General features: G+C 46.7%; 1 protein-coding gene across 3 annotated transcripts in view; it reads right to left on the minus strand.

Annotated features, from left to right (window-relative positions):
* Nucleotides 1-13,097, minus strand: part of ISM1 (isthmin 1) — an 88,732-nt gene that overhangs the window by 34,228 nt on the left and 41,407 nt on the right. Inside the window, exon 1 of one of the 3 annotated variants that reach the window (XM_044928294.2) lies at nt 3,268-6,103. The exons of the other annotated variants lie outside the window; for them this stretch is intronic. Coding sequence (XP_044784229.2) covers nt 3,268-3,297 — 30 coding nt within the window. The 5' untranslated portion in view covers nt 3,298-6,103. Of the gene's footprint in view, nt 1-3,267; nt 6,104-13,097 lie in introns of those variants that run through there. 3 annotated transcript variants of the gene reach the window in all.

A 13,097-nucleotide genomic window follows, 5' to 3' on the forward strand; every position in this document is an offset into this window, starting at 1 on the left:
GGATGGGGAGGGAGTTGGGAGTGAGGTTCAAGAGGGAAGGGATATAGGTACACCTATGGCTGATTTATGTTGATATTTGGCAGAAAATAAAATTCTGTAAAGCGATTATCCTCAATTAAAAAATAAATAAATTAAAAAAAAAAAAGATTTAACCTTCCCATGCAGGGGATGAGGGTTGATCCCTGGTTAGGGAGCTAAGATGTCACATGCCTCTTGGCCAAAATAAAAGAAAAAAAAAAAAAAAAGAAAGAGACCAAAATGTAAAAAAGAAGCCATATTTTAACAAATTCAATAAAGACTAAAAATAGTGCACATAAAAAAAAAATCTTTAAAAGATGGTGCCCCCTTTCCTTTCCCTTGTGATGAAGCAGTCTTTCTACTACAACAACTCTTATTTTAGAAGAAGAGATGTTGTTGTTGTTCAGTCGCTCAGTGGTGTCTGACTCTTTGTGACCCCAGGGACTGCAGCACGCCAGGCTTTCCTGCCCCTCACCATCTCCCAGAGTTTGCCCAAGTTCATGCTCATTGCTTCTGAGGGAGAGGAAAGGTATTTGGGCTGCATGTCGCTTGGCTTAGCTGGCTGATAAAACAAGGGCGGGGTCTGACAGGTTTCTTGATCTGACTCTGGAATTTCTCCTGGGAGGACAGGCATCAGTCATCCCGGCTTAGACATGAACTAAGACTCTCTGTGGCTGAACGATCCTCCACGGAAAGAAAGCAGGCAATAAGAAGAATCCCACTCTGTCCCAGCAGGATGGTCCAGAGAACTCAGGGTGGGTTGGGTCTACACTTGAAAAGAGAAATGTAGAGTCAGGGCAACTGGGCTGGACGATTCAGGCCACAAGCGCCTGTGCCAGGAAGATGGGGGCTAAAGTATGCTTTGGCTTGAACTATGCACACAATTGTGGCCTCTCTCCATCCTTCCCCAATCCTTCTCCTCCTGCCTCCCCCCACCTCCCCTTAAACAAGCTCAGCGTTGGCAAAGCATCTAAAAGATGGGAATGGGAAATCATAAAAAGTGCTAATCATGATCTCTGAATATCTGAATTATTCTTGCTTTTCTACAACACATGTTGACCTGGAAACCTTGGCTCCCTCCAAACCTTGGTACACTCTCAAACTGTTTGGAAACTGGAAGCCCTCAGGTAGAATATCTGCCTACCAATGCAGGAGATATGGGTTTGATCCCTGGGTCTGATCCCTGGGTTGGAAAGATCCCCTGGAGGAGGAAATTGTAACCCACTCCAGTATTCTCACCTGGATAATTCCATGGACAAGAGAAGCCTGGTGGGCTAGTCCAAGGAGTCACAAAAAGTCAGACATGACTGAATACAGCACTGATAAGGTAGGAGAAGGGTGCCTTACATAAAATGAAGCTCACATAAAATGAAGCTCTACTTTATTCAATCAATAACAAGATTCAGGAGCAACCATTATTTTGATAATCAAGACTCTAGGGCAGGACACAGTAGACTGGGCCTGCTAACAAGGCAGGAAAACATCGTTTCTTCATCCTTTCTCAAAGACACACTACACTCCTTGCAGAGGCCCCATCTGCAAGACCTCCTTGCAGGGCCAAACTCACTCACCGAGTTCACGTAACAATCCTAGCAGAGCGAGGATTCTCATGAAGGGTGGATCGCAAAATGAAGATTTAAACAGTTCATGTTTTATTCAGCAAAGCAAGCATCCTTCTCTGAAAACGTGAGCTTCGGAGAGTCTGCTCTTTAAGAAATAGTACCACTCTTTCCAAGGAACTGCCTGATTCATTTGGTTTGAATTCAAGTGACACAACCGCATCAGTTCAGTTTGGGAAAATATCACTTTGCCCACAACGTGTCTTTGAGCTGACCTTCGACCTGTGACATTGCTGCAGCTCTAGGAGCAACATTCTAATTTGAGAGCCGTGACCACTAATAAAGAAACAGAAGAACTAAAGCTAGTAAGTGGTTTGCACTCACGCATTGTTCAACTGTGAGGGGAATGACATACGGTGGCCACACTACTCAGCTGCCACTTGACTCTCCCACCTTTGTGCATAGCTCCTGTCCCTCCATTATTCTACAACTTATTTTTTCTATAATTTATTCTTATTTAAAATAGGAAGAAGGTAATAATAAAATGCTAACAGTACTAATAAAATAGGCTCTGTGCTCATGTAGCCTGGTGTTTTGCCTTAGATGGCAGTATTATTGTGGCAGATATTGCAATTTCAAATATCCATTCTTCTTTTTTTTAAATTCAGGGTTGATTTCAGAAGGCAACACGCCTGGCTAAAACTACATTTCCCAGTACCCACTGCAGGTAGGGATGGCCATGTGACACAGTTCTACCCAATGAGATGTAAGTAGAAGGTCCCTGATACGACTCTTAGACAGAAGGCAGAGTCAGTTTACCTTTTGTGTCTTTTCTCTCTTCCATTTTCTCCTGCCTGAAGTGTGGATAATACAAGTGTTTGAAGTGAAATGAGGCTGCTGGCATGAGGTTGAAGATATTCTCTAAAGGTGGCTGAATGGCAAGACAGAGGGGCTGAGGTCCCTGGTAACACACGAGAGCCTTCATACTAGCCCTGGAATGATGACCTCTGAACTTCTTGCACCCTTGCTACAAACAGTAACGTTGACGACAACTGGGGGGCTAGTAGCAATGTTCCCTGTGTGACTCTAATTTGAGAACCGTGCCCACCAATAAAGAGAGAAAAGCCCTGTTCAGCAAAGTGACTCAGAATTGGGTCCCATCCCCAGCTTATGCGGGTACCAACCGAGCATTTAGTGAATCACTCCCAAGACCTTCACAGTGTCAGCCAGGTTACGAGAGCTCAGCCTTGCTGCTGACTTTGCAAATCCACCCTCTACCACCTCCCTCCTCCTCCCACATATAGAATCTTCTCATTGTTTCAGCATCTGTACCTTACGTTTCTCAAACCCGTTACTTGCTGGGTAATGTCATATTTCCTTTCATTTGTCTGAAAATCCTATCACTAAAAAATTTCGAGGCATTTGCCCTCAAAGAATCCAGATCTCCTTGGACAAATGATTGATTCCAGAGCTGGGGCGGGGAAGTCAAGGTGAGTTTGGGATGCTCTCCTGTGGCAGGAACCGAGGAAGACTCAGGAATTAATGGTGTTCCCTCGGAACAACATGGGAGCCGTCCTGAAGGGCCCTCGGCACACCGGGATTAGATACTTGGGGCGTCAAAACACAAAAATTGTCATTGACTGCTGTGCATTGCATCTGTGACATTCAATGAACCTACGATGATACTCACAAAACAGAGGAAGCCAGGAAAAGCCATCATCCGCGCTCGAGGTAGGGCTTGTAAAACTCCTTACTTGGAACATTTGTATTAAAGAGAAATGGAGGTTTGCCTGAGGAAATAATGTCTGAACCGAGATTGAACAAATGAGTACCATGAAGCCTGGGAAGCAGGTGACGATCACAGAGCAGAGAGGGAGGTGGGCCAGTGAACTTGGCGATCCTGGCGAAGGACACGAAGCGTGCAGACTCCCCGAGGCCTCCCAGGGCCTGGCACTGAGGCCCAAGGGCCATCAGGCTGGGATAGAGTGGGGGTTAGGCTCACTGCCACTCTGCTGTCTTCAGTAAGAGATCACTGAGTAAATAATACAAATGCCAGGCCCAACCCCAGACGTCTGGCCCCACCAGCCTTTGGTCTGAAAGCTTTCTCTCCTAGCGTGCTGTGACTTTTCCATTAGGCCACCACTTCCCCGGTGGCATCCTCTGGGTCAGCTGGAGGCTTGCTGGCATTCTATGGGTGGGCATCGCCTCCCTGGCTCCCGTCACTAGCTCTGAATGCTCCCAGGAAAGCTCTGCCAAGATGGCTGAGGAAACCTCTCGTCAGCAGCCCCGGTGCGGTTTCCAAGATGACAGGCCCAGACACTTTGCTCCTCGTGTACTTTCTCCACGGGACATCCCCGGCCCAAGAGCCAGGATGTCTGGCCGCCGCCCTCAGCCACGTCGGGGGGGATCCATCCCTTTGGCTGCACTGTGACCAAGGTGGACTGCCATGGACCACATCGAGGTCAGAGCGCTCAGAGCAGAGTTGGCAGCTGCTCACTTGGCACAGGAGTGAGAAAGGCAGGGATTCTTTGGAGAACCAAGCCCCAGAGCTATTTAGGGCGATCAGCTCCAGGAAGGACAATCAAGGTGTGAAAAGGAGCGGTGCGTCCACCTTTGGAAAAACTGTGCTCAGAATCACTGCCACCTGCCCTGTTCCATAAACCTCAACCAAAGGCCGGTGTGTGAAAACCAGGGCTGATCTGACCACTTCCAGAACCTCAGAAGAGGCACATACTAGTAACAAATCGTGGCTGGCTTGGACAGTTTTAATGCCTATTTTTTTTTTTTTTCTTTCAAGGCTGTGGTAACTATTCCCAGATTAATGCAACCAGGCAGACTTCTTGGAGGCAGACGGGATGGCAAATTTCTGGAGGGCAAAGAACAGGCCATATCTACAATCTCAAACCCCACACCCTCCAATTCCAAACGAGCTCGGGGGGCACCCAATAAGTACTAGTTGATGATAATGATGGCCACAGGCTTAGTTAGATGTTGTTTTAATTAGGCTCAGGCTACAGGCCTCATTACCCCTAATGTGGCTTTTATGTGGGATTCTAAAGAAAAAAAAAAATCCAAGAATCTTCTATTGAAGATATTAAAGAAGATATTATTAGCAAGGCTTTTGGTCTCATAGACTTTGAACAACCAACAACAAAGATTATAATTAACGTCACTGCAGCCTCTCTCCTTAAAATATATTAACAATATAGCTAATTAGCAATATGTCCTCATTTGGGCTGGACAGCTGCATATTATTATCGACAATGCTTGTTTCCTTTCTGCAGATTAAAGGCAGCCACGCTGCATCCAGGCATATGGCCACGCTCCTTCCACATTAAAACACTCCGTTTTCTTCTCCCCACGATAAACACACTTGGGGCTTTATCTGTGCTGGGCATCGATTTTTGTCTGGAATGTTTCCACACGTCTAAAAATAAGTTCAAGAATGCCATGGGTGGTATTTCAAAGGGAAGAGCACAAGTTTGGGGAGAAAAAAAGGATAAAAGGGCACAGTGATTATCTTTTCACATGATTGGGGGGGGGCGAGCGCTCCCAGGAAGAGAAAATCAAAGGATGAACAGTGTGAATTTCAGGCAGAAAAGCTACCTTCTCAGGAGGTGGTGGGGGGTGTGCGCTTGTTCTTAGGACTCAGGAAGACAGCTGTGAGATGGTGACCACAGGCCTGGCACCCGCTGGTGGTGGAGGCTTGCTCAGCGCAGGGTGGGAGAGAAGGAACCAGATCTCTGGGGGGAAGCCCGCATTGTTGAAGACACCGATGGTGAGGTTGGCCACCTTCTGCTGGCATGTGATGGTGATCACACCCCTTCAGGTAGCAGGAACAGAGCAGACATCCATGGCTGTATGTTACAGCAAGCATGAACATGCAATGCCCCTTTGCAGGGAAAGACAAACTCCTGGCAGAGGGAAGTGGCCATAACTGTACTTCGATCTTTGCTGTCGGACCCTGAAGACAACCCTGGGAGCTAGTGACATAGGCACATCACATTTCAGGAATGCCCGAGTGTTTCATCTTGGTTGGGAATGGAGCCTTCTGTTGAAAGTCTGACTAATAGCTGAGGAATCTTCCATTTTGGGGGCAGAATGTATCAGAGCCCTGTTTACTCTAGGGCTTGGGAGTGACCTCGCTTATGATCTCATGTGATGCTTTGGAAGGCATGAAGAATGGCTGACTCCTTGCACTTGGGTACAGAGCTGGCTCCAGAGGGGAAGGGGCCACTGATGAGAGTCTCCCACCCTCGTGCTTCTTTCTTAATTGAAGGCTCTTGGGGCCAGCTGACAAAACGGGAGTCAACGCCCCACTAGCTCGTCTTGGATGCTTCTGTAAACAGCTTTGATCTTGAAAATGTGTGGATTATTGGTGATTTTTCAAGTTGTACTTTTCTCCGCTGTTGGTGAAGAAAGCAGAGTGAGAGCCCCCCGGGCCCCATTTCCTTTATGTTCTGTTAGAGTAAAGAATGGACAGAAATGGGATGTGAATTATTCTTTCAAGTCTAAGAAAACACGTAAGAAGCAGAGTTCAAGGCTGGGAAGCCAATTTGGTCAAAGAAACCTTCACGCATCGTCTGAACCATCTCTGCCAATGGAAGTGGATGGAGAGACTGTGTTTTCCAGAATTCTGCTCTGGGGAGGTGGTGAACTTGCCTAGACGAGACACTTGCATAAATAACATCTCTTGGGGTGTGAGATATGCTTGCTGTCCACTCCCCCTGCCCGGCGCCCCTGTAAGCTAAGGGAAGGCCTTGTCTGCTGAGTGCTGAGAGGGGGATTTGAATTTAAGGGTTGACTTTGAACTTGCTCAGGGATCAAGGAACAGGTCAAGGGTGGCCACCAGGGGGCTTCGGCCATGTGGAGATCAGCTCCCCCTCTAAGCCAAAGTTGAAGCAAATATTTAATGAATGTGGATTATTGTGGATTTTTAAATTGTGCTTTCTCCGTTATCTGGGAAGGAAAACAGAGTGGTAAACTCTCCAGATCCTTTTCCAGGACCCAAGTTGCAGAGACATCAAATTATTAGCATGCCTAAAGGGCCCAGCTGTCTTAAGTCCTCCCATGACCAGAGGGAGAGCACGGAACAGGACAAGGAGACCCCAGAGGTGGAGGCCCCTACAGAGATGCAGCGTCTCCCCACATGGCAAGGGGGACACCCAACACCAAGTCACGGCTGGTGTTCTGCTGTCGGAACCTGGGAGGCAAGTCAAACGGTAAACACTGGCAGAGTTCAGACTGGCCTGGGGGTGGGGATGGCCCGAGGGACCCTTGCCCAGCTATTGTTTTAATTAAGAAGATGGATTTCTCTGAACACCCAAAGTGAAGACCCATCACTGAAACCTACCATGAATTTCTCTGCTCCAAGTCCCTGTAAACTAGGTTTCTAGAGGGAACTGGACTTTCACCTTGGAATCCTAGAAAAGGGCTTATGCTGTTGAGGAAGGGGCCTGGGCCAGGAGGTATGAGGCCTAGGTCTCTGCCCTGCCTTGCCCCTACCTAGTTTTGTGAGCTTAGGCGAGTTCCTGTACCTTTGCACCTAGACCGGTAGGGTTTGCGAAAACGTCCACAGATTCCTTCTGTAACTATCTATGCTTTGGGTAGTGGTCTGCTACACTGTCTTTGCATTTGGTCATGTGACTTACTGTGGCCGATGGACAAGAGTAAGCAGAGATAAATGTATATTGGAGCTCGACTTTTTTTTTTTAATTGCTCTTTGGAATCCTGAGACCACCATGTGAAGAGGCCTGGGCTAGCTTGTGGGATGAGGGCAGATAGGTGAAACAGATAATCTACCCTAGACTAAACAGCCAGCCAATGACTTGTCACACAAATGGAGACTATGTTAGACCATCTGGCCCCAACTGAGCTAATTCAGACTAGAAAAGCCACCCAGTTGACCCATAGAATCATGAGAAACAGTAAACACTGTGGTTTAAGCTAATGAATTCAGAGTGGTTTGTTACACAGCAGAAGCTAACTGATACAGGACCTCAGCTATTTCTTCTGTAAAATGGGCATGAGGATGAGTATGTTGTTCTCATCAACATAGGATGAAAACTAGAGAAAAGCTCCCAATCCATCTATCTCACCTCCTAGGAATAGAATCCTCAAGAGACACTTGTCCCAGAAAAAAAATATTTTCCAATGATTAAAGGAAAATCAGATCAGATCAGTCGCTCAGTCGTGTCCGACTCTTTGAGACCCCATGAATCGCAGCACGCCAGGCCTCCCTGTCCATCACCAACTCCCGGACTTCACTGAGACTCACGTCCATCGAGTCAGTGATGACATCCAGCCATCTCATCCTCTGTCGTCCCCTTCTCCTCCTGCCCCCAATCCCTCCCAGGATCAGAGTCTTTTCTAAATAGTCAATACCAAAAGGCTAAAAACATCAAATTGAGGGTGAGGAAATTAAACAAAAATCTGATGGTTCTAAAGGCAGGCAGTGCAAATGTTATCTTCCTCGGCACCTTCCCCATCCCTCCAGCTGCCGACTCAAAGCTGGGTCAGATCCGCTGAAAAACGTCCCCCTGCCTACTGCTTCCATCATTCACAGGGGCTGCTCTGTTAACAGCCCCACAGACAGTGTTTCAAAGATTCGGAGCTGAGACTTAACAATGCCCCCTCACACTTTCACGACGCACCTGTATGGCTCTGTTGGCTGCCAGAAACCAGCAATGCTCATTTATTGGGGAACCCCTACTGACACTATAAAGCAATTACAGAGCCATCATAGGCCGATTATGGCCTGAGGTGAAGAGAAAGCTGTACCCCACCAGGACCGGTCCCCTTTCCCACCTGCCGGTACAGATTGTTCTTATTTGGACTGCTGTTCTGTTCTCCTCCAGGGAAACTGTTTGATCCCTGCTCGGAAAGCTGGCAGCTGATGCGACTGTGGGCCCTGGACTTCGCTTGGCTAATCTTTTTCTATAAATGGATGGAGATCTGTTCTATTCATAGGTTCACTCAACAGGCATTTTGTGGGCATCTGCTTTGGGCCAGGTGCCGTGAGCCTGTGGTGAGGCAGTTCAATAGCGTATACCTTGTGAGGAGAAATGAGCCAAACTTGGAAATAAAGCAAAAGGGTGGTTGCGAGTTGATCAGTTCCCAGCAGAGCATGTAGTATGACAGGCCTGTCCCTGGTTACTTTTCTAGGAGAATGGACCTTTGTTTCACTTATTATTTACTATTGCTCAGGGCTTCCCAGGTGGCGCTAGTGGTAAAGAATCCACCTGCCAATGCAGGAGACGTAAGAGACGTGGTTTGGATCCCTGGGTTGGGAGGATCCCCTGGAGGAGGAAATGGCACCCCAATCCAGTATTCTTGCCTGGGAGATCCCATGGACAGATGAGCCTGGTGGGCTACAGTCCACAGGGTCGCAAAGAATAGGACACAACTGAGCAACTGAGCACACACACACACACACACACACAGACACACACACACACAGATGGCTTAGGCTAAAAGTTACACGTGAACTTGGAGATTTCCATCCTGTAAAAATATAATTTATTTTTTGGTCTGGTAGAAACAATAATTTGTTAAATGTTCTCATCATAAGGAACAAAATTCCAAGTATGTGAGGTGATGGATGTTAACTAAACTTACTATGCTAATCATTGACAAGGTATCATATCTCAAGTCATTATGTTATATGCCTTCACTATACACAATGTTATGTATCAATTACATTTCAACAGAACTGGGAAAAAAACAATAACGAATAATAGGGTCATTGCCCCTCCAAATCTACTCTGTCATGATTTTCTCCACTAATTTTATAAATATCTGTTCCTCACAAGTGCTTAACTGGCACTAGCATCTTCCTAGTTCTCTCATTAGCTAGTTCAATAAAGCTTTGACAAGTATTCACTTTATTATTCATTTAGGACCATGTCACATGCTTGCAGGATCTTAATTCTCTAACCAGGGATCAAACCTGGGCCCCCTGCAGTGGAACACATAGTCCTAAACCACTGCCAGGGAATTCTGGACATGTATCCATTTTACAAGAGACTCTTAGGAAAATCATATCTGGACAGGGTTTTGTCTTTAAGACTTCAGCCTCCAGTGGGGAAGTAAAGAAATGCTTGCATATGAAATGCCCGGGAGAAAGTGGGAAATTCTTTAAGAGTGAAGGAGTCCAACATAAGGAAGTAAAAGCATTCATACTTATGATTCTGCAGCTCACCATCTACTGAATCTTTAACAATAACCATTTAAGGTTCTTTCATTTTCTCTAAAAGACCCTTTTCTGGATACTTGTCTAATGCACTAACAAGTAGAAACAAGTATGGAGAAGTATGATCTGTAAGCAGGACTTTTTGTGGGTTTCTCCTCTTATTGGGAAGAGCAGAAGGCCAAGCATCAACTGGCAGAGGGCACCCACCGGACCACTTTCAGCCACTTTATTGATGTTAACTCCTTGACCCCATACAATTTCTTATTCTGACCCCAGAAAAACAAAGCACCTGCTAGTTTTGTTCTTGATACAGATCATTCTCCCACTGGAGCTCAGTTAGCTGAGGTTCAAGGAAAGAGAAGACCGAGCTTCTCAGGGGCTTTCTTTTGGGGGTGGTCATGAAAGGGGGTGCACCAGAGCACATACTTACATGCTGCTACTCTCCCCAAGATAAACATCCTGGCACGAGGGTGTGTCTGTCTGAACCTGGGCAGAAAATGGGTGGCACTGAGGTACGTGTGACCTAGGGAGCTTAATGAAAGAAGAGCTGACAGATGAGTGGACAAGGAGGCTGCTGCTGCTGCTAAGTCGCTTCAGTCGTGGCCGACTCTGTGCGACCCCATAGACGGCAGCCCACCAGGGTCCCCCGTCCCTGGGATTCTCCAGGCAAGAACACTGGAGTGGGTTGCCATTTCCTTCTCCAATGCATGAAAGTGAAAAAGTGAAAGTGAAAAAGTGAAAGTGAAGTCGCTCAGTCACGTCCGACTCTTAGCGACCCCATGGACTGCAGCCTACCAGGCTTCTCCATCCATGGGATTTTCCAGGCAAGAGTACTGGAGTGGGGTGCCATTGCCTTCTCTGGACAAGGAGGCTGGAAACCACCAAAGATGCTGAGGTGTCCAGGGCTGGTAAAGCCAGCGAGATCTTATACCTCCAGGCCTGGAGAGGCAAGGAAAGGGAGCAGTTGCTGCTCCCCAGTGCGAGGCGGGGTGTGTGTGTGTACATGGGCCTTACAAAATATGGATGCCTCCCTCTTCTTCCTCTCCTCTCGCGTCATGTTTACTGTTGGCCAATTCCAATCAGAAGCTCAAGATCAAGGGAGTCCGTTGACATGATACATACAGATCACGTAGCTGAGGCACACGACAGGATGAGGAAGGCTGAGGGGTCAGTCTGGAGAGGTGAATGGAAGACACTGGGCACATGGGAAGTATCTAGGACAAAGCACACCACCACCCAGGCCAGGCATGGGCTGCTGTGTCTAATCTTCACAACACCCCTTGAAGCAGACATGAGTGCTTGTGTCCCAAGGAGGAGGAAATTGAATTTGAGAGGCCTCCGGCTCGCAGAGTAGGCACCGCAACCCTGTTCCTTCCACTGTATGCTATCCTAATTTCTCTCCCAGGGGTTCTCTAGAATAAGAGTCTGCAGCCGCCTTTAATCTCCCATCTTCCCTCACTGCAGCTTCCACTCAGGCAACGGGTTCAAGGGGCCTGCTTCAAGAACACTGGCCAGCAGCACGTTGCTGATTTAATTCTCAGCTCTGCTCCCCTGCTTTGTGTGTTATGGGGGTCCTGGCCGCATTTTTTTAGGAAAATTATGCAGATGCCAGTCCAGCCCAAAGCCGCTTGGCTTGTGCAGGCTAATGCTTTCACAGGGTCAGTAAGTGCTGGTCATCACAAGGAGCTGGAATGATGAGCATGGACTGCAACACATGCTGGCAAATTAATGATGGAAGAGGCAGGAATGAAATGGCGCATCATACTTCGTGCAAGTGTTCTGGGCTCTGCAGCAAGTCTTCCGCATACGCATCTTCAAGCTGTGAACTTTGAAAGATGTGAACACGTGTGGCAGTCCCTGTATGCCAGCTGCTGTGTTATACTACTGCACTCTTCAAGGTACTTTAGTGTAAGAGTAAAACTGCTATATTCTTTATGTTTGTTTCTCTTTTATGTACATGTTATTTGTGTGAAAAGTATTTAAACCTATTCCAATACAGTACCCTACAGCCGATTGTGTTAGTTGGGTACCTAGGCTAACTTTGTTGGACTCGGGAACAAATTGGACTTACAAATGCATTCTTGAATTTGTTCATATAGTAAGCAGGGGACTTTATTTTGGGGAGCCAGATGAGGCAGAGAATGGAGAAAATAGGCCACAAAGAGCAGGGCCCCACACTATTGCTTTGGATATTAGCTTTAGGAGTCATCACTTTCTTCCTGAGATTTGCTAAGCATTTGGGGTGAGCTTTGAAAGTGACAGGAACTCAAATGGCCATCTATAGCAGAATATATAAGGAAGGTATATGCATAAAATAGTCATAGAATGAAACATTATCAGTGAATTTCACAAACATGATGTTGAACAAAGGAAACCAGATAAAATGTATGGTTCTATTTATATAAAGTTCAAAAGCAGGCAAAACTAAGTAATGCTGTTAGAAGTCAGGACAGTGGTGATCCTGGGGATGCTGGTAACCAAAAGGGAGCCCTGTGGCGGGGTGGGGGGGCAGGCCACAAGAGCAACATTCTGTTTCTTTAAAAAAAATTTTTTTTATTTATTGATTTGGCTGCACTGGGTCTTAGCTGCAGCATGTGGTATCTCTAGTTGTGACATGTGAGATCCAGTTCCCTGACCAGAGATCGAACCTGGGCCCCTTGCATTGGGAGCATCGAGTCTTAGCCACTGGACCACCAGGGCAGTCCCCACATTCTACTTCTGGAAGCTGGTTACACAACGTGTTCACTTTAGGGAATTGTTTGAACTGTACATGTATGATTTGTGCTCCCTTCTGTATGCACAAGACTTACCTGCTGAACTTAAATAACTACTAGAAACACAAGGAGAAATAAAGTAGAAATGGAGTCATAGAGAAATGGCACTTGGAAAGGTCACAGGGATTTCTTTAAGATGCCAAGCTTTCTGTTACTGCTATTTTCTGAATTATAAAGGATGCATGAAAATACGTTTGTTTTTTTTTAAAAAAACAGAGGGCCCCCACCTTGGTCCATTATTCCCCTATGACCTAGTGTTCTCACCTCTAAAAGGAGGAGCATACCTGTAGCACAAGCACTTCTCTCCCTTTATGATTCCCGTCTCCCACTGGCCTTTCCTAGGACTCACTTTTACCTTGATACCTTTTCTCTTGAATGTTTGCTTCTCAGCCCAGCTTCTATCTTCCCTCATCATAACCAGCTACACCTCCACCCCCCTTTCCAGTGTTAACTCTGTGGTAGTCTTATCCAAACACTCGTTATGGATCATCTCCATCAATGCCTCCCAAAGCTCCCACCAGATGGGTACCATTATCATCACCCCCATTATACAGA

Source organism: Bubalus bubalis, chromosome 14 (genome assembly GCF_019923935.1).
Source record: "Bubalus bubalis isolate 160015118507 breed Murrah chromosome 14, NDDB_SH_1, whole genome shotgun sequence".
NCBI classification, from domain to species: Eukaryota; Metazoa; Chordata; class Mammalia; order Artiodactyla; family Bovidae; genus Bubalus; species Bubalus bubalis.